This window comes from Odontesthes bonariensis, chromosome 8 (genome assembly GCF_027942865.1).
Source record: "Odontesthes bonariensis isolate fOdoBon6 chromosome 8, fOdoBon6.hap1, whole genome shotgun sequence".
NCBI lineage: Eukaryota > Metazoa > Chordata > Actinopteri > Atheriniformes > Atherinopsidae > Odontesthes > Odontesthes bonariensis.
Window position 1 is genome coordinate 5,048,153 of NC_134513.1, and position 21,867 is coordinate 5,070,019.

Genomic DNA, 21,867 nt, shown 5'->3' on the forward strand with positions numbered 1-21,867 from the left:
ACTCAGCTCCAATTACTATCTCTCTCTTTTTTTTATTTTTTTATTTGTCAAACGAGAGGTTCATAACAACAGTTCTGGTCAAAAATGCAAATGAGAGGATCTTGTTTGTGCTTGTCTAAAGTTACAGTCGAGTTGAGATTAATTTGGATTCCTGTTTAAAACAAGAAGAAAAAGGACATTGTTCACTTTCCTTTGGCACAATGATTGCTAACCCCCCCCCCCCCCCCCCCCGCCAAAAAAGAAAAGATCTGTTGTCACGCACATGTCATGCAGGTGGAGCAGGGTGTGTTCACATAAACAGCGATGGCCAACGTTCAGTTTTGGTCCAAACTCGTGACTTCATTGTCAAAGGGGGCAAATTTGGATGATTTGTCAGTCCCGACATAAAACTGACCAAATGCGATCACGTATCAGGCACAAATGCAGGTATTACAGCAACGTTTAATTGAATTATATGATGTCAGTATCAGTTTTAATTAGGGATGCACCGATACAAGTACTTATCTTTTAGTACTTGCCGATACCGAGTACCGATATGAGTACTAATCAACTTCAGTTCATACAATTAAACACGTTTTATTATCTTCAGGCGTATATAACCCAAATACAGCCGCACCGTGTGGGTTTTTTAGGTGTTTTATCAACCTGCTTGAGTTAAAGCTGCTATATTTTGTCCCTCCTCTTGACAGATTATAAACTGGAGACTGCTTTAGTTTTGTCACCATCATTCACTTCCAAATACGTCACACGTAAGCGCGAACACTTTGCAGGAAAATGAAGCTCCCGTCACACTGGTATCGGTTCTGTAGCATCGGAACACTTTAATGAATACCGAGTACACGCTCATGGCACCGGTATACTGGTATCGGTGCATCCCTAGTTTTAATTCAGATTTTTCTCTTTTTTTGTACCAATGCTCGTGAGGACAACAATGAGAACACACCCCTATTTTCTACACTTCACTGAAATGCATACTTGAGGCCTCTAGCACCTTTTTTTTTAGCCGTGCAGTATACAAATATACTGAGTTGTTTTAAAAAAAAAAACTAAAAAAACGTGCAAGACTCACAGATAAAAGACTCTGTTTCCAATACTTAAGGCAAAAAAACAATTCTTATATATACCAATATACATATATTTGAGAATATTACTTCTATCAAAAGGTTTTTTTGTTCTTTTTTCCTAGAGCGTTCTGGTAAACATATGCTATGACTCACCACGGTGACTTATTGTATCTGCTAGAGCTAAAAGTGCGGAATGACCGAGTCACAGTCGATACAAAAAGGAGATTTTCTTTATCATGTAGTTTTATCTTTTTTTTGACTGTCTGATCATTTATAGGCCTGTGTCTTTTCATTGGAGTGTAAAACAGGAATGCCAAAACTCAAGATCACAAAAAAAGTGAGTGCCGAGTAGAAAAGTGCAAAATACGCCAGTGTGTTTTTACTCCGCCTCCTTCCACGACGGGCCCCTTAAACCGGCACCTATAGCTGGGACACCTTCCTGGGCAGGGGCCTCGGCCTGGGAACCCGAGGGTCGGCGGTGCCATCCAGCTTCATGCTGCCTGTGCGGAGCTGGTGAGGCTTGGGCGGCAGGGCTGGGGGGTCCGTCTGAGGGGGGATGGAGAGGCTGTGGGGCAGCGGCACAGGCCTGCGGGGGTTGTTTCTCTCGTACACGCTGTAGGGAGGCGGGGTCTTGTTCTCTCGACGGATCGGCTCGTCCGAGCTGCTGGAGATGGAGTTTGGCAAGGTGGCGGGCGGGGGCAGAGTGTGGGGGGGGTGGTCCCCGGCGGGCAGCTCGGTGCCCGAGGCTTCCGACACGCTGCAGCGGCTGAGGGAGGAGATGCCGCTGCTGTAGCTGCCGGACAGGACGGGGGAGTTGGACACCAGGCTGGTGGACTGGCACTCGGTGGGTGAAGGGGTGAAGGGCGGCACTGTGGTCTGTGGACAGAGAACAAGGTTTTTATTTAGCTGTTCATGAACAAAACAACACAACTCAAGGTGTATCCTTAACCCTCCTGTCTTGTGGGTCAAAAGTGACCCACTACCATGTTTAGCTGTAGAAAAAATACCTTAAACTATCTTTTTCCAACTTGAAATTTTATGACTTTTCCTAAAGGGAAGTCTAATTTTTTATTTGTGTTTATGTTTCCATGTGGGCTGTACACCACTAGGGTACAAAGATTGTCTTATGGGTCATTTTTGACCCGTGAATTATAAAAATATTTAAACACCAGTAAAAAGTTCACTGTTTTTTCCCCTTTCAATATAATTAATTCAGAAGTAATTACTTCACATTTATATAATAGCAATTATAAACCTTTATTATGTAAAAGAAAACTGAGAAAACAAGAAAACTGTTGGTCCAACTGACAGTTGGTTTGTGGTAAAAAATAAAAAAAGTGTAATCCTGAAAACTGGTGATTGTCTTTTTGTATTGTGTAACAAAAAATACATGAAAAATAAATAAAAAATGTATTGAATTGAGTTGAATAAATAAATAACAGGTGGTTTCATCATACAAAATAGATTTTGGATTTAAAATTCAATTAAGTTGTTTATTTTGGGGCTTTGGTAGGGCGGCTCATTTTTTGCCCCGTAGGACAAAGGGGAGTAAACACAATGTTAAGGGTTAAACTCTAACAGGATATTCCAGCTCTTTCCTTTTACTGGCTGCACGTACTGGGAAATCAACGGATAGATTTATCATTAATTAAAACGGCGTCCCTTGAGGGGTTTCTACTTTTTGTCTAATTTTTTCAGATTGCTCAAATCGAAGCATTTCAGAGGCCTGAGGCGACAGCTTCAAAAACAATTATTCCCAAGAGACGAACGACTAAAAACCGGAGAAAGGTGGAAAGAGCTTTGCTTTACATAACAAAAAAGGCAGATTAGTTAGCCTCTTATGCTAACAATGTGACCATATTGTGTCCGTCTACTATCTGGTGTTTGCAGCCCTAATAAACAACTTTAAAGGAGTGAAAAGAGAGACGGCCAGGTTTCTCCTCCCCATTAATGGGCCTTGTGCACCGAGATGAAAAAATACAATAAGCTGCCCCCCCCGACCACAAAAGTCCGAGCCCGGCTCAAAATGTTTTTCTAAGCAATTACCCCGCGCTGTCATTGTATCTGCTAAAACTTAATTGGATGTGGTGGAGTTTGGAGTTGATCAGCGAGGCTGCGTCGCTCATGCTACAGGGAGCACGCACAAAGAGAGCTAATCATTCCACAAGCACAACTGGAGAAACCTTTTCACATCAGGGCTGAACACGGTGGAAATCTATACGTCTAACGGGACGCTGATGGCGAGTAATTCAGACTCCTGACTTTTCAAAAAGGAGAAGCTAAGAGTCGTCCACTGGCTGCATGTTTCTCCCCTTTTCTGCAGGTTCGCTGCCGCTCTGGGCTTTGTGGTCTTGTAATGTTCCCCCGGCTGCACTGACTGAGTGTTCGGCATGTGTGCGTTCATGTGCCAGATAATGGGGCCCTGCTGGAAGTCTGCGGAGGCTCGTCTCTGGCTGTGCGCTGATGGGCAGCTCGGTGCTTCGCTCCAGGCCTCCTCTATTGCCACAGCAACACACACACGAATCAAATCTGACTGACAGAGCACGCTGAGTCCCGAGCTGTCAATCACATCTCTCTTTCCGTTTGGCGAGCAGACGACGCACCCACACAGCCGCGCTCCAGGTAGCTGTCACACGTGAGAGGACATCACACCTGCATCAGAGCGCGGCGCTCTGCAGCACCGTTGTTTACAGAAAGCCCACAAAGAAGATCGCAGCCAGCAGGAGACGAGCCTGCGTCAGACGTGCTGAAAAACAACTTTTCACCCTCATTAAGAGCTCTCTCAGCGCCTACTTAACCTTTCCGGGGCCTCCTCTACTTTTCGCCGACTGCTTTTCACTAATAAGAGGCTCATTAACGATAAATCAGAGCTTAGAGACAAAGTGAGAATAATCAGTTTATCTGTGGACGGACGCAGGAAAACATTTTGAGGTCAGAGATATTAAACACTTAATTCAGCTCTTCAGTTGATGGATGCTGAAGTGCAGCACATGGTGGTCTCATCCCATTAATAGCAAAGGAAAGAAAGCATAAGAAGCTCGTGGAGTCTTTGTGGTTTAAATGCATAAACAATCAGAGAAGCATCAGGTTTAGCAGATTTTCAGCAAACAGGTGTCACCCTCCCAGAGCCTGGTGCATACTCAGCTAAGACGATGGATGTCTTCTGGCCTGTCCCATTTCGGAGCCTCCTTGGGACGGCTGTGACTAAAAAGCAGTAAATGACCTGCAAAGAGCTTCACTGAACGGTAAGGCATAGCTCCTCGCTCTCACGGATGATGCAGAATAGGAGATGTTAGCAGGAGAGGACGGGGGAGATGAGGATGCATCAACTGTTGAGCTGCATGAATGAGCAGAGAGAACAAACCTTTTGTGGCGATCTGGACGTGGGGACCGGAGACTGCGACCTCATGCTTTTACCTGAGGAGCCTGCTGACGGAGAGAGAGAGAGAGAGAGGACAAATTCAAATCAGAGGAATGTTTTCCTCGGCTCACCAAGATGACACAGCATGAGTCACGCAAACATAAACACACAAAGCAGAGAGGGGCAGTTGCTGCAAGCATCAATGAATCAAAGGAGCGCCGATGTTCTGCAGGTCCTTGGTCTGCTCTAAGCTGTTTCTGCACCCAACAGCTGCTCCTGCACTGATGGAGAAAGAGAAACAAAACTCCATCTGCTGACGGTGCTGCTGGGCAGCGCGCTAGCTCGGAAAACATTGGGGAATATGTCACGTCTGTTGCATCTGTAAATAAGTGAACAAATTACACACAGTTTGAGTCGATGGTGGTGAAAACATGTTGAGATGGAATGACAAGCATTTCTCAAGGGGGCTCAACTAAAAAGGGGGGAAAAAATAAAAATTCCACAGAGATTTCCAGAAGACATTTCATAGCAAGAAGCATCAGTATTTCAGGTCAGTTAGTACAGCAAAAGGAAAAGAAAAAGGCAGGAGGCCGCAGGAGGGAAACGAGTCGGTGAGAGCACCAGGTGTCAAAAGTCAGACTGGAAAATTAGTAGCATTCTTCAGCGGAGGAGTCGCTGCGATCGGCCACTTTACCTGAGTACGGTGGCCTAGGAGGTACAGGTGGGCCTAGAAATTTGCCGACAGAGTCAGAGAAGTGTGGCGCGCCCTCTTTGACGCTGTCTAGGCTCCAGCTACTGGGAGTGGGTCTCACTTTACAGCACACAGAAACACCACAGGTCACGTCACGGGTTTGCACGGGACAACATGAGAACACATGCAAACACAGTGGAAACATGCACATTTCCTATGGATGGCGTCACGGCTGATGATGCAGTGAGCAGAACCACGTCACCGTCAGTTATTAAAGAGCAAAGAAAGCCAAAACTGATCTCATAAAAAACACTTCTTAAGAAAAAAATCCATTTCTTTAAATACCTTTCACTTTTTGCAGCTTACTCAGAAGGGTCATAATCAATAATAGAGAAAAATATATATATTTTTGAAGTTTTCAGGAGCTTAAAGCATTGTGCATTCTAAAAGGCAGGTTCAAAATAGCTACTCGTTTCATTCTTTCAGGTATTTTGTAAAAATAATAATAAATGTGAATCCACCGTGTACTTCTATGTAACATTTAGTTTGGAAGGCTTCATTGCCTCATTGGAGAGCCGGTCGCCGTCACGATAAATCCATATTTTAAGTAGGTCACCTGGTATTGTCTGTTAAATGCAGCTTTCTTTTTCTTAGTGGTCATAGGCTCTTCTTCCGTCTCCTCACGGGGCCTTTTCCCCTTTGCAAAGAAACTTTTTACTCATTTTGCTAGCTTGTGGGTTTAATATTAGCGTTAATGTATCACGTGACCGAGACGAGCATCTTGACACGTGTCAAGAGTGAGTCATAGACGGATGTAACGGAGAGAATTCGTTTATTTTTCAAAATAAAACATTGTTCAGAATCTGATAATAAATAAAACTGAAATAATACAAGTTATTTATTCTTTCTGTGCGGCCCGGTAGCAAACGACCCACGGACCGGTGTTTGGGGACCGCTGATTTAGACTACAAAATGTGGCAGAAAGTCCAGGTAGTGGTTGGCCCTGTACCACACAGCACCTCCAAAAGGTACATTTGGGCATGTGAACCTAAATTTTCACAAGTCACATTTTAATCCAGGAAACCTCACGTTTTAGTCTAATGAAACATCTATTTTTAAAATTTTCACACTTAAAAGCTAATCTTTTGATGCTTTATGCAGATATTCTTTGGCACAAAAGGTATAAAATCAGAGATACATTCAGTACTTTTCTCTCTTCTTTTATTTAGGCTGGACATAGATCTTACTCAATCAGGCGTTTAGCACTGAAGTAGCTACTTGTAGTCCCGCAGCAACTTCAGATACAGACGTCTCTGGGAAAATGAAAGGAATCAGACACAATGGCTGACAGCACCATCTGCGTGATTGCTCAGGTCTTTATTTATAAGCCCCCGATAGCCTCTGGATTCAACAGGCTCGAGCGGGCTCCATCTTATTGTTTTAAAGTGGGAGTTATATCCTAACAACACTGCTCGACGCTATAATTAGAGGTTCAGAAAATGACACTTGTTTGATAACAGATTTGGCGTAAATTCTAGCGCCTCCTGCACAAAAAGGGCCTCGCCACCATATTGTGGCAGTTTACTGGATGCATCCCTCGCTGCATTATTTACAGATCACACTTGAAGCACATGGAAAGGTGTGTGTTTACGTGTGACTCACGAGGAAACTATCGCATCCATTGTCATCACTCTGTATTTCAAGGTGTCTACTCTGTTATCCTCCCTAATTATTCCTGAAGCAAAAGCGTGTGATCCCTGACGGTTTGTTTGTCTCTCTGCTGGCGAGAAATACGTGGAAACCGCAGATGAAACTCGATGGTGGGGTAAAGCGTGAGCTCGGTTCGGGATGATTTTCTTTTAAATTGCAAAAACGGAGAGCGGCACTGGGCTGGGAGAAGATGCAAACCGTTCCACACGACAGCAGTAACAGGCAGAAAAGCGCACGCTCTGTAGTTTCTAAAAGTTCCGGGAGATGCTATGAAACTTTAGAGGTCCGACGGTGACACAGGGAGAGCCTTCTGCTCTGTTATTACCCTTTTCAGAGGAGGGGATGTGCACGCATTTTTTTTATCTGAATCCCGAGGAGCTCCCTGCTGCAGCTGTGTGAGAACAGCTGCCGCCAGTCGATATGTGGCCAAACTGTCACAAACTGCACAACCTCACTGATGATCTACACCCCGGTCAGCACTGTGAGCATCTGAGGAAATCAAATATGTCGTCTGTCTTTGGGGACTATGATCAATGCGCACAGTTGCAGGACTAAAATGGAGAAATGGTTCAGAAAAACGATAGATACTCCCAGGGAGGCTCAGAGTGTATATTTCTAGTGTTTGTGAGTGAGCTGAGTGGACAGTTTTTACCTTTATCTGGTGCTGAGAGGTTGGGGTCGCTCCTCGGTAAAGTGGTGTCACCTATCTGATGAGCAGGAGCTCTCTGCACAAAGAGGAAATGGAGCAAATTACTCTTGAGTACACGCTGCAAGGAAACCTTCATTTGAAATGCACCATAAGTAAGTCGCTTTAAACACACAGAAAGCGGTGAAAATAAACACCCCGGAGCAACATATTCAGAGAGAGCAGCAACACCTGCATCAATGCGTCCTGATTACACAACCTGATGCGTTCAGTGTTTCTAATAATAAAGAGATGATAGCTGCTGTTAAGCCTTTGCTTCCTCTGCAGAAATCAACCTGGGCTGAGGGCTAAAAAAAAGCAGGTGAACTGGCAGCAGCCGGAAAAAAAGCATCACCTTTCTGTTGGTGTGGACGGAGCATGAGATTGTGCAACATGCTGCCCTTCAGCGAGGAAAAAAACCCTGCAGTTTCTTCTTGTTATTAAAATAAAGACAGCACAGCTCGGCCCCAACAGAAGGATTTCCAGCGGGTCTTTTGTCTCTCAGGACGAAGTCACCCATTGATGCGTAGTTTCAGAGGTGACCCTGTTTTCTGCCCCGCTATGCGTCTTATAGACCCCCTTCCTTTTGTTGGCACACAACCAGTCACCTGGACAACAACTAGAGCTCCACCAAAGCTAAAATAACGATAATAATGTGAGAAAATCAGGCTGTTAGTCATTCGTTATCCTCTTTAAGGTTAAATAAATAGTGCGATGCAGCCAGGTGAATCCATCCTTTTATAATATGTAACGTTACAATGCCGGAGGAGTTGAGAGTGGAGACGACAATGTGACAATCCAACGGTTTCAGCGCCGGGTTGACGCTACACAGGAGAAGAAAAAGCTCTCCTATTTAATCCAAAACCGACCCCGAATTCAGAAGCGAAGTGAGTCAAGCCGCAGCTTATTAGATCTGGTTTCTCAACAGTGTAATCCTGAGCTTTTGCCCGCTGTTATTGGCGCATGACACAGGATTTCAACCCTGGTGACTGGATGCCTCTTCCCCGAAACACGCCATGTGCTTTATGGCGGATCTCTTACCTAATATCTTTTGTCTCTATAGTCTTTTAATTCAAAAAGAAAAAAGAAAAAGCTTATTCTTCACATAATTCATGAGCTATAGTAGGGTACGGGCCACATATTTAACCCTCTGGGTTTTTATGTCCATTGAAGCCATGGAAACGTTCCAGCTTTGAGTCACCTCACATTATCTCTGGATAAAACGAATGGGCCTTTTACTTCCTGAGCCAATGGTGCTTAGACCGTTTTCCTGCAACTCTATTACCATCCGTCTGGGTACGGTGGTGTGTAAAAGCTTGGAAACCACTGGTCAAAATGACAGTTACTCTGAATACCTATGAGGCTAAGTATCAAACATTTATGCAATCTTTATTTGCAGTTTCAAAATGGGTGCTTTCTGTGTGTGCATGCACTGTGGTGATTACGTTTAGGTCAAAGAGCTGTGAAGGCCAAGTAAAAACCTTCAGCTCAGTTTGAATGTTCGCCTGCTGAGGTTAGCCGATGGTTTATCACATAACTCCCACCAGCCCATCGTCCATGCTAACTAGTTAAGGGCTGAGACCTTCATAAAGTCCCTTTAATAATGCTCTAAAACCAAAACAGTGCGCTCCACTTGCAAAAAAATGTTGAAAAGCAAGTTTCATCCTGATGCCTTTAAGAAATCAGTTCATTTTGGACTAATTTAGCTGCTCTCTGCAGCAGAGATTTGACCAGAGGTGTTCATCCACCGCTCTCTCTGCATAGAGAATATGCATTTGGCTTCATGCTTGCTACCCTGAACACATTCACATGAATGTTTAAATCCATTTTGCAGAGGTCTCACGTGCACGTGCGCTCACCTGTGCGGGGTCGAGGGGGTTGGGGAAGATGGCGCTGACGGGCCTCTCACGTGGAGACAGACATGCATTTTCTCTGGAATGCTTGTGTTTCTCTGCCATCTGAGGCGAGCCTGCAATGAACAGCGTGAGAAGTTAGAGCTTCGGCACACACACAAAGGACCAAGCAGGAGCAAGGTGTAAGGCTATTACCCACAAATACTGGCAATCAAGGAAAGGCCAATCTCTCTTTCTCCCTCCAAGCCTTTCAGCCTCACTAGCTCTACAACATGATAAATGGCCCACCCTCCCTCTCTCCCTCCCGCTAACCTCGCTCCCGCGCCGCTGTTGTTACGCTGGACAATCACAACAGGGACATGAGCTACACCTCGACACGGTTACATATGTAACACACGGAGAGAAATAAACACCCCCCGCCCCCCCGCCAGGTCTTTATTTTCACAGCACTTCCCTTCTGTGTGGATCTCCATCCATTAGCAAACGTGAAAACACTCAGAAGGCCATCATGTGAATATGAGATACCAATCGCTGGCTCCCGTTCAGATAACACCACAGTGGTGATAATTCTTTGCACGCTTTATGGGTAGACAGAGGGCGCTTTTATAAGGGCGCCGCCCGCTGTCAGCAGCTTGCCAGAGGGGAGTGTATATGCTTCCATAAACGTCTTCATATATTACACACTTTTTATGACGGGGATCAGACACAGTTAAGACATTTGAACACATAGAGATAAGAAGGCATTATACATTCAGACCGATCTGTGGAGGAAGCTTGAATGAGGAGCCTGGACAGGGGATGGCATTAAGGGATGCTTGGCCCAGCTGTAATAACCTCCTGCTCTCTCTTGCTCTGCTAAGCATTTTCACCGGCTCCACGTTCCTTCCAGCAGCCGATTTATTTGTTTATTTTCCATCCGCGCGTGTTTTGCATTCTCTTTGCAGTCAACCCTCTCCTCTTTCACCCCATCTGCATCCTCGCAGGTGTATCCCAGCAGCAGCCTGTCCAGCCGGACCTCTGTCTGCTGCCTCCATACGAGTCGCCTGGGAGTGAAATATGGGCGTAGAAGTCTGTAAAACAAGTGGCCTCACCTCTGGCACTGGAGGGAGCTGAGCTGGTGACGTTGGGCGAGGCAGAGTGGTTGGAGCTGAGGCTCGAGGTAGACGGACTGGGCTGTAGGTCGAACAAAACTTCAATCAATGCAACAGTTCAGGTTCAATTCTAAACAACCAATAAACTCAGTTTACTAAAAACATTTAGTCTGAATCTGCTGGTACCGAAGCTACGGATGTTCTTCTATAACTGAGGATAAAAAAGGACAAGATGAAAACACGCATCCTTAACCGGATGCCCCCATCTGATGGTCAGTAAACTGTGCATAATCTGAAGGATGAAACCCTTTGATGTTCAGAACTCATTTAATAACAAGCCCCAGTCAGATTCCTGACAGCAGCCCTTTTTCCTCTCCTGTTTTCCTCTCTTTCACTAAAACTCCCGGCCTGCCAGGTGCGGCAGACCGCTTGCCAGAGGTTGTCGGCAGCTCTCCGAGTTGGCCAAATCTAGTTTAGATTAGATTCAGATGGGCTCCCTGGTCGGCCCACGCAGAGGACCGTGTCCTTATTTGATATAATCATGACAATTTGCTTGGCCGGACAAAAGCTCCGAACAAGAAAGAGAGGAAGATGGAGGGAATGGGGTCAAAGGGGAGGAGAAATGAGGGTGGAATAGAGTGAGGGTGGATTAAAAAGTATTGCGAGTCAAATCTGTGGGGAGCAGGAGGGCAAATGTTAGGATGTGGACTCGATCTACTAACCTGTAAGAGGATGCCTCTATGTGTGCATTACAGAGAGGGATTACCTGCATGTTGAAGACTTCATCCGAGCTCTCCGACTGCCCGGTGATGTTACTGACTTCGTTTGAGGCTTGAGATGACAGAGAGGACGAGGAGTAACGGTTCACTGCAGGGTAGCTGTGGGAGCTAAGGGTGTCGGAGAGATGGAGAGGTGGTTAAGGCCCTATTCTGTCCAAGGTAACAAAGTTGTTTTGCAATGTTTTCGTCAGCTTTGAAAGATTTCCACTCACCGAAAATCCGGCGCGAGCAGCGGCGCGGCCAATGAAAAGGCAGATAAGCAGGAAACAAAAAACAAACAGAGGCAGGAGATGTCAGATTAGCAGAGAGTAGTTGATGCACCAACCACGGCATTTCATCAAGCTCCCCAAAGGCAAAAGCACATCTCCCGTGGCTTTGCTTTTCAAATTACAGAGCAGAAAAAAGAAAAAAATCAAAACGTGAAATGTCGCGGAGAGATTGAAGTGATGTGCATGTCCCCAACTTTCTGCGCCCTGTGGGATCAGACTGTGGAAGCAGAATGTCGCAGGTAGATGGGGTGGAAGGGTCACTGAGCACATCAAAACACGCGCACACAGTCTACCTGCTGGCACGACAGCAGCCACACAGAAGTGTCCCTGTGGGTGCCAGACATCCCCACCTATTATAAGCCGACACTGAGCCACATCGATAGAGGACTAAAGGAGAAAGATAGAAAGGGCACAGTGGGGGGCCCTTGACGTGTGGTGGAGACACAAGAAGTAAAACAAAAAAGAAAAAAGATGGGAGGGAGGGACTCAAAGGGGGGCAAAGGTCCGCCTAAGGGCAGACGATATGAAGGAGGAGTCTTAAACATTCCTTTTTTGGGAGATTTATCCATCTGCCCGGTGATAAATACAGTAAGTACTTGACATTTCATTAAAGCTAAAGAAAGACAGAGACTCACACATAAATAATGGACAGAAATGTAATAAAAAAGGGCCAAAATTTGTTGGAAAAAAATGTTATCACCTCCGCCTAGCGACCCCTCTGCCGCCGTCCGGGCTGATGATGCTGGGCACCGAGTTCCGGCACGTTCGTGGACTTCCGTTGGTGAAGTGCACCGGGCTGGCTCGCACATAAGCCGGAAACTCCTGGGGTTTCACATTAAGAAAGGCAAAGTGCACATTATTAAATGCTTCTTTGAAGCAGCATGAGGTATGTAAATAAAACACAGAGTATGCAGATGAAGGAAATTCGTTTAATGAAGGGTAAGCTTTCCCATTTAGAGGTCATTTCGTCTGAAGTCTAAACACAGCGGTTGCTTTCTGTCGTCAAATTCAGCGTACGACTGCTTTAATCTCCATCACAGCCTCTGAGCCTGTGGCCTACCTGTATGCCCAGGCTGGATTTCATGAGATGAAACTGGTCCACCAGCTTCTTGTGGAGAGGTCTCATGTCTTGGGGAACAAACTTCTCGTGCACAGTGAGGCCATACTCCAGTATGTGTGCCTGCAAGATTTGAAAGCCATCTTATTGTTCCATTCCTTTTTTCATCTGTGCAAATTGACACATGTTTGCTCATCGGTTCCTGCCTTCTTCGGCTAAAATAATCTCTCACTTCTGACCTGTTCAAACATGAGTTCTCTGAGTCGTCCGATCTTGTCGCCGTCCTCGGGGTGATTCATAATGTAGTCCTTCACGAAAAAGGCCTGTATGGGGACGAAATGCAGAACCTCCGTTAAGCAAACGCAGAGCAGACTTTTTATTTGAGGGGCTGCTTCAAAATACATAGATGAGCTAAGATTCAACTCAAATGGAATATCATACTCCTGTCTAGGTTTTTGAGTTGTTCAGGAACCAGATTAAAAGCACGAGAAACGAGAAACTTTGACAAATGGATCAAAAAGACTTATTTTGCTTTGATCAGACTTCAAAATCTCTTTCTGCATCACCTTCAATCAGGTTTCTGCCTCATGTTAAAGACTGGAAAAAATCCTATTTATTGATTATAGCTCGCAGAATGGGCCTCGCACTCACTCTCTCAGACATTAGCACCAAAGAAGCGACTCGAAAGAGAAGCATAAGACGCTTTGAACGACTGTAACCGCTTTCTGTGGCGTCCATACATTAAATGCCTGGTGCTCGCTGTTTACGGAGGCATCAACAGATTAGAGACAATCCTTTTCAGTCTGCATTAGAGTACACAAAAGAGGAGAGGGGATGAACGGATGAAAAAGCCCAGCTTGCAATCCGCTCTCAGATCTACCTCAGAAGGGAAAAATAAAACAAAAAAAAAAGAATGAGACTGAGAGGTAAGCGGGGTTGTTTACAAAAAGCACAGCACAGGTCCTCTCTCAAGGACACAGCTGTCTATTTCCAAAGAGCCAGACAGAAAGAAATGATGCTCAAGGCTGCTTATAACAAGCACACACACAGAAATCCCTCGTCGAATGCAACTATGGCTTTAAGACGATGAACACTCAAGGTGCTCCACCATTCCACACATCCACAGATGGCAATCTTTATCAAGGTAGCCAATTAGTATGCGCCGTACATGACAGCGTGTTCCTCCCTTATTAAACTGTGCATCACAGATGGGTCATAAATTTCAAAATATTTTACTGCATAAACATTATCACACTCTTTATAGACAAATGTAAGAGAGCTAAGATTGTAATTCTTCATTTCAGCTGGAAACTCCATTCGAGAGCCCCCGGAAAAAAAGGCAGCAAAACGATCAATAATCTTCTACGCATGATGGAAATTTCTCGTCCGACTGCGGCGAGCGAGCCAGACTCCGCCGCCGAGTGGCTCGGTTAATCATTAGCAAAGTCCAATTAGAGAGGGAACGCTGATGGGAGGGGAAAATAAATCAGACAGCATCCCCCCCCCCCAAGGGTTTCAACTCAAACTGGAGCGATAAATCTGAATATTAATAATGACAATTTCTCCCTCATTTGTAGCCGAGCCTGCGCAGCTGTCAATCGGCATTTCGGAGGAAAATTAATAGATTTATAGGCGCGGCTGGAGGGGTACCGCTCGACACATCCTGCAAAGAAAAATAAGTGTTGACGCGTCTGCCGCATAAAAAAAAGACCCACATGTGTCCGGCTCTTGCAGAAATAATCAAAACACATGTCACTTTCCATTGTGTATAATACGAGAATCCGAATTACAAATAATAAAGACCAGTTGGTGGTCTCTTTTACCCGGAGAAATGTCATTTATATGCATAGAAATATATGCAGGGCTGCAAGGATAGAGCTGTGTGTGCTCAGGAAGCTGAGACTCCTTCCATATGCTGCCTTCTCTCTAACAGTGCGAGAGCAGCAAAGGGTGGGAGGCACTTCACTGACCCTTGCCTTTAGAGCTATATCAGTATCCTATAAACCTTAATAGGCCCCTTCTACACTGAGGTGTGCTCGTCTCACACAAGCACACACGCACAATATATGCACCAAAACACAAGCACGTGGATCCACAACAGGAGCATGCACGCTCACAGCAGTTGCTATGCGACACAGAGTAGAGTCCAGTCAGTTTTGTGGAGGCTAAAAAACGAGTTTCTTGAGTAGATTTTGAGTTGTTTTTGCATTTTTTTCATTGGAATTGGAGAGCAATGCAATCTAAAGGCTGCATTTGAGGAAGCCGAAGCAGATGCAAATGCCAGCTGTGAGTGAGATTGACCATGTTTTAGTTTCCCCTGCCAACCTGTGTCAGTGCTTTCCCACTTCAGTGTATAACACCGCCTGAACACTCCCACCTCATTCAACTAGCTGTTTGTTGCCATCCGTTCCTCTCCACTCCTTTCTCATCCCTCTTTTTGTAATGTTTTTGCCACGACCCTGCTTTCTCTTTACATCCATCACTCTATCCACTGACCGAAAGCCCCATTCCATCCACCCATTCCTACGTCACCAATCTATCTTGTTTTTTTCCTGCTTCCACCCCCTTTTTGCTCTGCACTCATTTATAAACCCGACCAACCCTGCGCCCATCCATCCAGCTGTTCGTCTGCTCCCCTTCTTCGACAAAATCCCCCCTTTCCATACGTCCCTCCGCTTCATACATTCCACCTTCATACATCATTAAGCGATCCATACATCACTGCTTCTTACTGCCTCTAAAAACCCTCCAACCTCATCCTCCATCGGGCCAGTCCTACCTCTTGGTAGCGGGCCAGCCCCCCGTTGACGGCGGCGTCGATGACCCCGTTGAGGCACATGGTGAGGGGGTTGATGTTCTGCATCTGCCGGCTCTGACACTGGGTGATCAATGTGCGTAATTGCAGGTTCTTGTTTTCGATTACCTCGATGGCGTTCTCCAGCGGGCTCACCTCTACCTGTGAACAGGGAGGTTGGAGAAACAGTTTTTTTTTACTTTATGGCTTTTTCTGGCCGAATGTGGCTCTAAAGGGAACTCTCTGCAGTCAGAATGATGAGGTGTCTCAGTTTTAGCTTGAAGGTTAGACATTAAGAAAGAGACTGTGGTAAAAGTGCTCCAATAAAAAATGTTTCTGAGGTACATTACGGTGATAAAGTGAAGAAAGCAGCAGTTTGGACCTTATTAGGATATTTCACCTTGTAAAGTTTCCCTGAAAGGTTTTCAGACCTGGTCCGAGGGCAAACAACGGTGTTGAAATAATAAAAAATAAAACTATAAACACAAATCTGTCATATTATTTGTCACCTTTTAGGCAAATGTGGTGAATCTTTGGGCATCAGCTTCTTTACACATGCAAACACATCGTTTTTTTCACTAAACAAGCTAAAAATCCGCTAACTTTAGCCGCTAACTGCTCCACTGAGTGAGGCAGGCGGGTGGGAACTTTGTTGCCTTAAGAGTTCAAGCATTTTGATTCTACAGAGAAGAACCAAAGACTGTTACCACACAAAACTAGTGGGGACATAAAGCTTCAAACATGTCTAAAACAGAAGAGATTAGAGGGATTTTGGTCTTTATATTAATGTTGGATCAGTCAAATGAAGCCTGATCTGGAGTTTTAACTATTTTCATGTACTTTTGTTGCGATGGAGTAGGGCTGGGTCATATCACATCATATCACGATATTTTTTCCCGATATATATCGGGTCCATAACTTTTAGCATCCCTTATTTTCCACTCTGCTTATTGGCAGCAGGTCTTTTGCAGTACAATAATCTGCATTTGTAATATCAGATTTTTTGTCACGCGGCGCTGGATAAAGCAGACTCTGTGGTCTTCTGCTGCTGCTGCTGCACAGTTGTTGTTATCGGGGGAAGATTAGCACTTGTTCCGGGCTGTTTTTGTAAAAGTGAGCATTCTCCGTGCTCAAACGGGCGGAGCCGCTTCAGGTGATGAAACAGATTAGTAGTATTTCCTGTCTTTGTCGGAACATTTGCTCCACATAATTTGCAGTGCTGCTCTGTTTGGTGTCGGACTTAAAAAAAAAACAAAATAGCTCTATACCACCAAACTTTTCGGGCCCTTCTTATCAAACAATGTCATACCTTACGCCTTGGGCTGTTTGTTCCGAGGGAGCACTTATTTTCTTTCTTTATACGGCTGCAGCAGCACAAACAAACACGCCACGACTGGCTGCTGGCACGGCTCTAATCCAGCCACGGGATTGGTTCAGCGTGGCGCTACTCACGTTGTCATTGGCTGTTCGTATTGTCTGTCAAAAGATGGACGAATGTAATCTATGGAAAAGTATATCGACCATGTTTCATGTATCGTTATATCGATAACGAAAAATAAATCGTTATCGTTTTATCCCCCAGCCCTACGATGGAGCATCAAAACAATAAAGACTCAAATCTGTGGTTCTTAGAGCCCAAGAAGTGCACGATTATTATCTTTTAGTTTGACTCAGTAAGTGAATAAAACAACTTTTGCTTCATTGTGCACATTCTTCTTCCCTCACTTTCTTCATTTCCGACACAAAGCTTTATTCTTTGGCCTGTTTTTTTTTACATTTAATACGCCATTGCGCCGCCTAAGCACCGTATGGTTACAGCGCCTTTGCATTCCACAATTTCACACCAGGCTCGGCAGCTGTGAATGGAGGAATGTGCGTTTAGCACTCGGAGGAGAAACACGGCGTTATGGTTTGCATCTAAAATCCGCCCACTCCTTTCAGAGATCTGAATGCGACGATCGGAGACAATAAGCTTTTTAGAGGATTTACGTTTAACTCAGTGTGTGAAACACAATGATAATTCCAGGCCACAAACAAATCCAAATTCAAACTCAAACAATTGGACACGTTGACAATCAAAACAAAACAATTTGATTTTTTTTAGCACGACACTCGATCTAGCCAATGGAAGAAATTATATTCCCCAAAACTGAAGGCCAGAGGACATTATTGTTCAATGTAATGACTTGGATCAATACTAAAGTGCTGGCTGGCAGTACTGCGCTGACTGTGGGTTGTTTTCATGTCTCTGTGGTTCACACTCACCAGCTCTCTTTTTTCCACTTCAAACCAGCGGGAGATGCCCGGGAGACTCTGGACCAGAGTCAGGGTTGTCCTCTCCACCCACAGGCTCTGCAAAAACCCACAATCCTTCCATGAGAATTAGCCAATCGCAGAAGACACTTTAAACACGGAAAAAAAAAAGAAAATCGATAGCTCCTCATGCCTAATGCACACATGCACTCCATCTCTGGCACACAATTTCATTACGGACACATAGTTTATAGGAACCGTGATATGAGCACACATCCTCCCAAACACCCACTTTTAGGCGTAGGTCAGGTGTCAGGTCTTATATCTTCTATCATCATTCATGTTCCACCACTTATGCTGTCAGCCAGCATGCTTGTCAATACGCCAACGTCTCACAAGGTCACTCCGACAGGGCGTAAACTATGGAAACTCTAACATTTACTGGAGGCTATTACCATAATAGTCACCCTACAGTGGAGCACATATAATATAGTTTACACTGTGTTGTAAACATGTCAAGAAGCAAGAGGGATCGAGAGTTGTTACATGCGTTTGTTTTTTACTGCGACTATTCAAAGAAAGTCACTTTAAACTTCGAAACTTTGGAGATATGATGTTATATTTTGTCTCTTTTACGCCCATATTGTGATACGTAGCTTTGCAGTCAGGTTTTGTATCAAATTAATTTCGTTTTTTTTGAGAAGAGCTGATATCAGGCCACTTGGGCTGACCAATCAGTGCAGACTTTGGGGAAGAGATGCCCTTCTCCAACTTGATCTGCATGTTAAAGGTAAATAGCCTCATATTATCTGTGTTACAGCAGTGTTTTTGAAGAAAAAACCGAACCGGGTAACTGTTTCTGTTCATTGAGGCTTTTGCTTTGAATGGAGTGAATCATGTAGCGATGCTTTGCTAGCCTCGCTAGCAGCTGGCAGCTGGGAATTGTTCAGCTGTCTGAGCGGCAGCTTAGACAATAGCCAATCAGATCACCGGGCTGACATTGAGACCGATGGTCGTTACAATTCCTGAACATTTGCCCCCGCTCAATGGTCTAAGCTCAACTCTTGCAACTGACTCTTAACCTACTCGCTATAATAAATGTTGATCTTTTAAAAACAAAGGTTGATCTACTTTAAGCTAATTACGTTAGCAAGCTAATTACTTCTAAGTCTAAATGTTGAAAAATGTAAATCATCGCAACACATCTTAATTTTATTCCAATTACAGCTTTTTCCCCCCCTATAATCTGAAATCAGCCAGATGTTCATCAGGACGTTGTTGCTGGGGTCTCTGCAATCACACGTGAGGATCGAGGCGCAGATACAGGACAGCTTAATTCAATTTAAGCCAAGTTTAGAGCCCAGTGTCTTGCTCTAGGACACTCCAACAGAGCAGATGGGGGCTGATATGCAGGATCGATCCAGTGTCCTCACGCTGAAGAAGGGTCTTCCGACTCACTACACAACCCTGCTGCCCTTTATTGATTTTATGCTTTTAAAAGCCAAGAAAACGCACCTGAACACAACTTGAAAAAAAAGCATGTATCAAGACCAGGAAGTTGAAACCAAGTCTTGACCTTTCTAACAACCTTTTTATTTTCTGTAGATAGAAAACTTTGCACCCTCTTTACTGCTTTATTAAGAAGGATAACAAAACATACTGACTGCTGTGCACCGTGCAAAAGTTTATCCTGCACAATATTCCCAACTGACGAGCAGAGATAGCCCGGCATGGTGGAAATGCGATATGATGATTAAATTTGGCCAAATAACCTTGATGGAAGAGTTATGAGAAGTGTGTGTGTGTGTGTGTGTGTGTAATAAAATGGAATATTTATGAGAATAATATTGGGCTCTGTGTACTGGGTGAGCGTGCTCAGCTGTGTGACTTCATTTGTGCTAAGCTTTACGTGGCTCTGACTAGCGCCTGGGTTTCTGTGTATAATTACTGATACTGGAGTCATGATGAATAAAACATGCACTATACACAGACTAATACCTGAGCTGCGTTGCAAACTATCGCTACCGGCACAGCTCATGATGGATGAAGAAGACAGAGAAGGAGGTAAATGAGGCAGTTTCGCATCAATCTCCAGTGAAAAATGCTAATAAAAATCCTATAAAATGGTAACTTTTTGCATATTCTCATTCTTTTTTGCTAACATCTCAATCCGAAATGACAAATGATATTTTTTTTCTTATTTGGTCTGACCTTGAACTCGTTCTCCTTGTCTTTGGTGCCCTTGTGAAAGGGCCGGTCGTATCTGAACCTCCAGATGTGATTAAACTTGTAGAAGCTCTTGATGTTGTCAGGCACCCCGTCCCGCTGCAGCACGTCCTGACTCTCCGGGATGGGAGTCACGGCGTAGATCTGCAGGTCTGAGATCACAGCAGGTGAAGGAAAGTTGCAAAGAGAGCCTCGAGGGGGAAAAAAACTGCAGCCTGCAACGGCCAGAAACGTTTCAATGACCTGGAAGAAAACGGAGGACGTGTTGACATGGCAGATGACGAGGGCGCACGCCAGCTGCAGTTTATACAGGATGGCTGAGTGCAGGCACGTCCGGGGGGGGGGGGGGGGGGGGGGGGGTGGGTGTAGCACCTGCCCCTTTGGCCTTTCTGCCCAAAGTGCCCTTTTGTCAAAAGTTTTTTTTTTTGTAAGTGTGAAAGTCTGTCTGTGGGGCCCAAAATAATAAATAAAACTAAATAATAATAATTTAGATCTACCCTCGTTGGTCACATGATCCACATGGACGTGCCCTCACGTGCCCAGACGACGTGCCCTGCAGCTAAGCATCTGAGTCTGATTCTGAACACACTCTCAGAAGTTATAGCCGCTAATTAACCACACACAGCGTGCTGAAAAAAGTATGTCTGTATGTGTGGCTTCTTTTTGTTTCTATACGTTTCTTTTGTTATGAGCAAAGTGCATCAGAGATGTTTAATTTAACGGTCAGTGAGTTCGTGTTTTTCCTACATGTATGTTTCTAGAGGCAATGAGGCACAGGCCACAGTGCAGTTTTAGTGAAATAACCTACATGCTTATTCACATCATTTTGGACTATATTAGTATAAATACAACATCAGTGACAATAAGAGGAATTTGAATTGTGATTTTATCAACCTCTGATTTAAACAAATCAGTACTTGTTTATAACATTTGTATACACACAAATTAAATAGAATACGCATAAATATATAACTTTTATGACCTTGCTATAAGTTATTCCTACGTCCTAAATGAATGCACAGCTTAAATTACGGCTTTGTGGATATAGGCTGTACCTCCACAACTCCTTTATTTCTGTCCCCCCATTAATGTTCCCCTTTCAGTTTACAAATGAGCAACTTGTTCCGTTCAGTTCAGACAGTCAGCCTCTCAGCACAGACTCTCCTACAAACAATCAGCAGCCTGGCAGGTCACAGGGAGCCATTTTTAATGTTACATGTCTTTGCATCTTGTCATGATCACATAACACTTGTTTAATCAGCTACCATCTCTCCCATTCTCCTTTTAGTGTCTACTCTCTCAGATCAATACAGCCCACATACAGCGATATCATCATCAGCAGCCTCCCCCCCACCAGAAGCTGTTCGATGTACCCTATCAGGTAAATATGGACTATAGATGTAGACTACTTTTGCCCCCTAACAATGATATGGTATGTTGTGATTCCATGTTACATTCTTTATGAATATGGGTTGCTACAGTTCAATTAGTTGTATTGTAAGGTATGTTTCTGTATGGTGTTTCAAATTCCATGTGCCCCCTGTTGACTTTGAGCACCTGCCCCTCCAAAGGTCTCTGCACGGCCCTGGCTGAGTGTTATTTACATCCACATGGAGACAGCTCTGACTGAGAAAAAGCACAGAAGACATCAGAGAGAGAACAGCTCGCACACACGAATAATATGTGTGCATGAGTGTTTGTGATGAGGATACACGAGTGGGTGAGCAATTAGAGACCTTATTAATTGGTGTTATGAGAGAATAACACCAAAATATGCACCTAATTCAACACTGCATGCGCATATATATCATATGCACACATTTTGACAAACAGTGAAAAGACTTTGTTTAGTCTCTTTCTTTGTTGGTACAGCTCTATTCTCCTTTTTTCAGCCACTGTTGTTGTACCCCTATGTAGGCATGTGAATGATTAACAAAGCCCACATATTGTATGAATTAATTTGAACACAGCACAGGAAGTAAGAGAGGCTTCATAGTGCGAGGCAGTGATTTGATTTATACACAGTGAGCGGGT

The 21,867-nt window shown here is 44.4% G+C and overlaps 1 protein-coding gene across 6 annotated transcripts in view; it reads right to left on the reverse strand.

The window, feature by feature from the left end:
• Positions 1-215: 215 nt before the first annotated feature.
• Positions 216-21,867, reverse strand: part of dock4b (dedicator of cytokinesis 4b) — a 102,453-nt gene continuing 80,801 nt past the window's right edge. For 2 of the 6 annotated variants that reach the window (XM_075471398.1, XM_075471393.1), the window contains 13 exons: positions 19,819-19,985; positions 17,616-17,706; positions 15,340-15,512; positions 12,800-12,883; positions 12,564-12,683; positions 12,204-12,325; positions 11,222-11,333; positions 10,456-10,537; positions 9,371-9,480; positions 7,479-7,551; positions 5,120-5,236; positions 4,429-4,490; positions 216-1,940 (listed from right to left, as the gene is read on the reverse strand). In XM_075471398.1, the coding sequence (XP_075327513.1) occupies positions 1,485-1,940; positions 4,429-4,490; positions 5,120-5,236; positions 7,479-7,551; positions 9,371-9,480; positions 10,456-10,537; positions 11,222-11,333; positions 12,204-12,325; positions 12,564-12,683; positions 12,800-12,883; positions 15,340-15,512; positions 17,616-17,706; positions 19,819-19,985 (1,769 nt within the window). In that variant the 3' untranslated portion in view covers positions 216-1,484. Of the gene's footprint in view, positions 1,941-4,428; positions 4,494-5,119; positions 5,237-7,478; positions 7,552-9,370; positions 9,481-10,455; positions 10,538-11,221; positions 11,334-12,203; positions 12,326-12,563; positions 12,684-12,799; positions 12,884-15,339; positions 15,513-17,615; positions 17,707-19,818; positions 19,986-21,867 lie in introns of all 6 variants that reach the window. The other 4 variants (XM_075471395.1, XM_075471392.1, XM_075471396.1 and 1 more) reach the window with 3 other exon arrangements.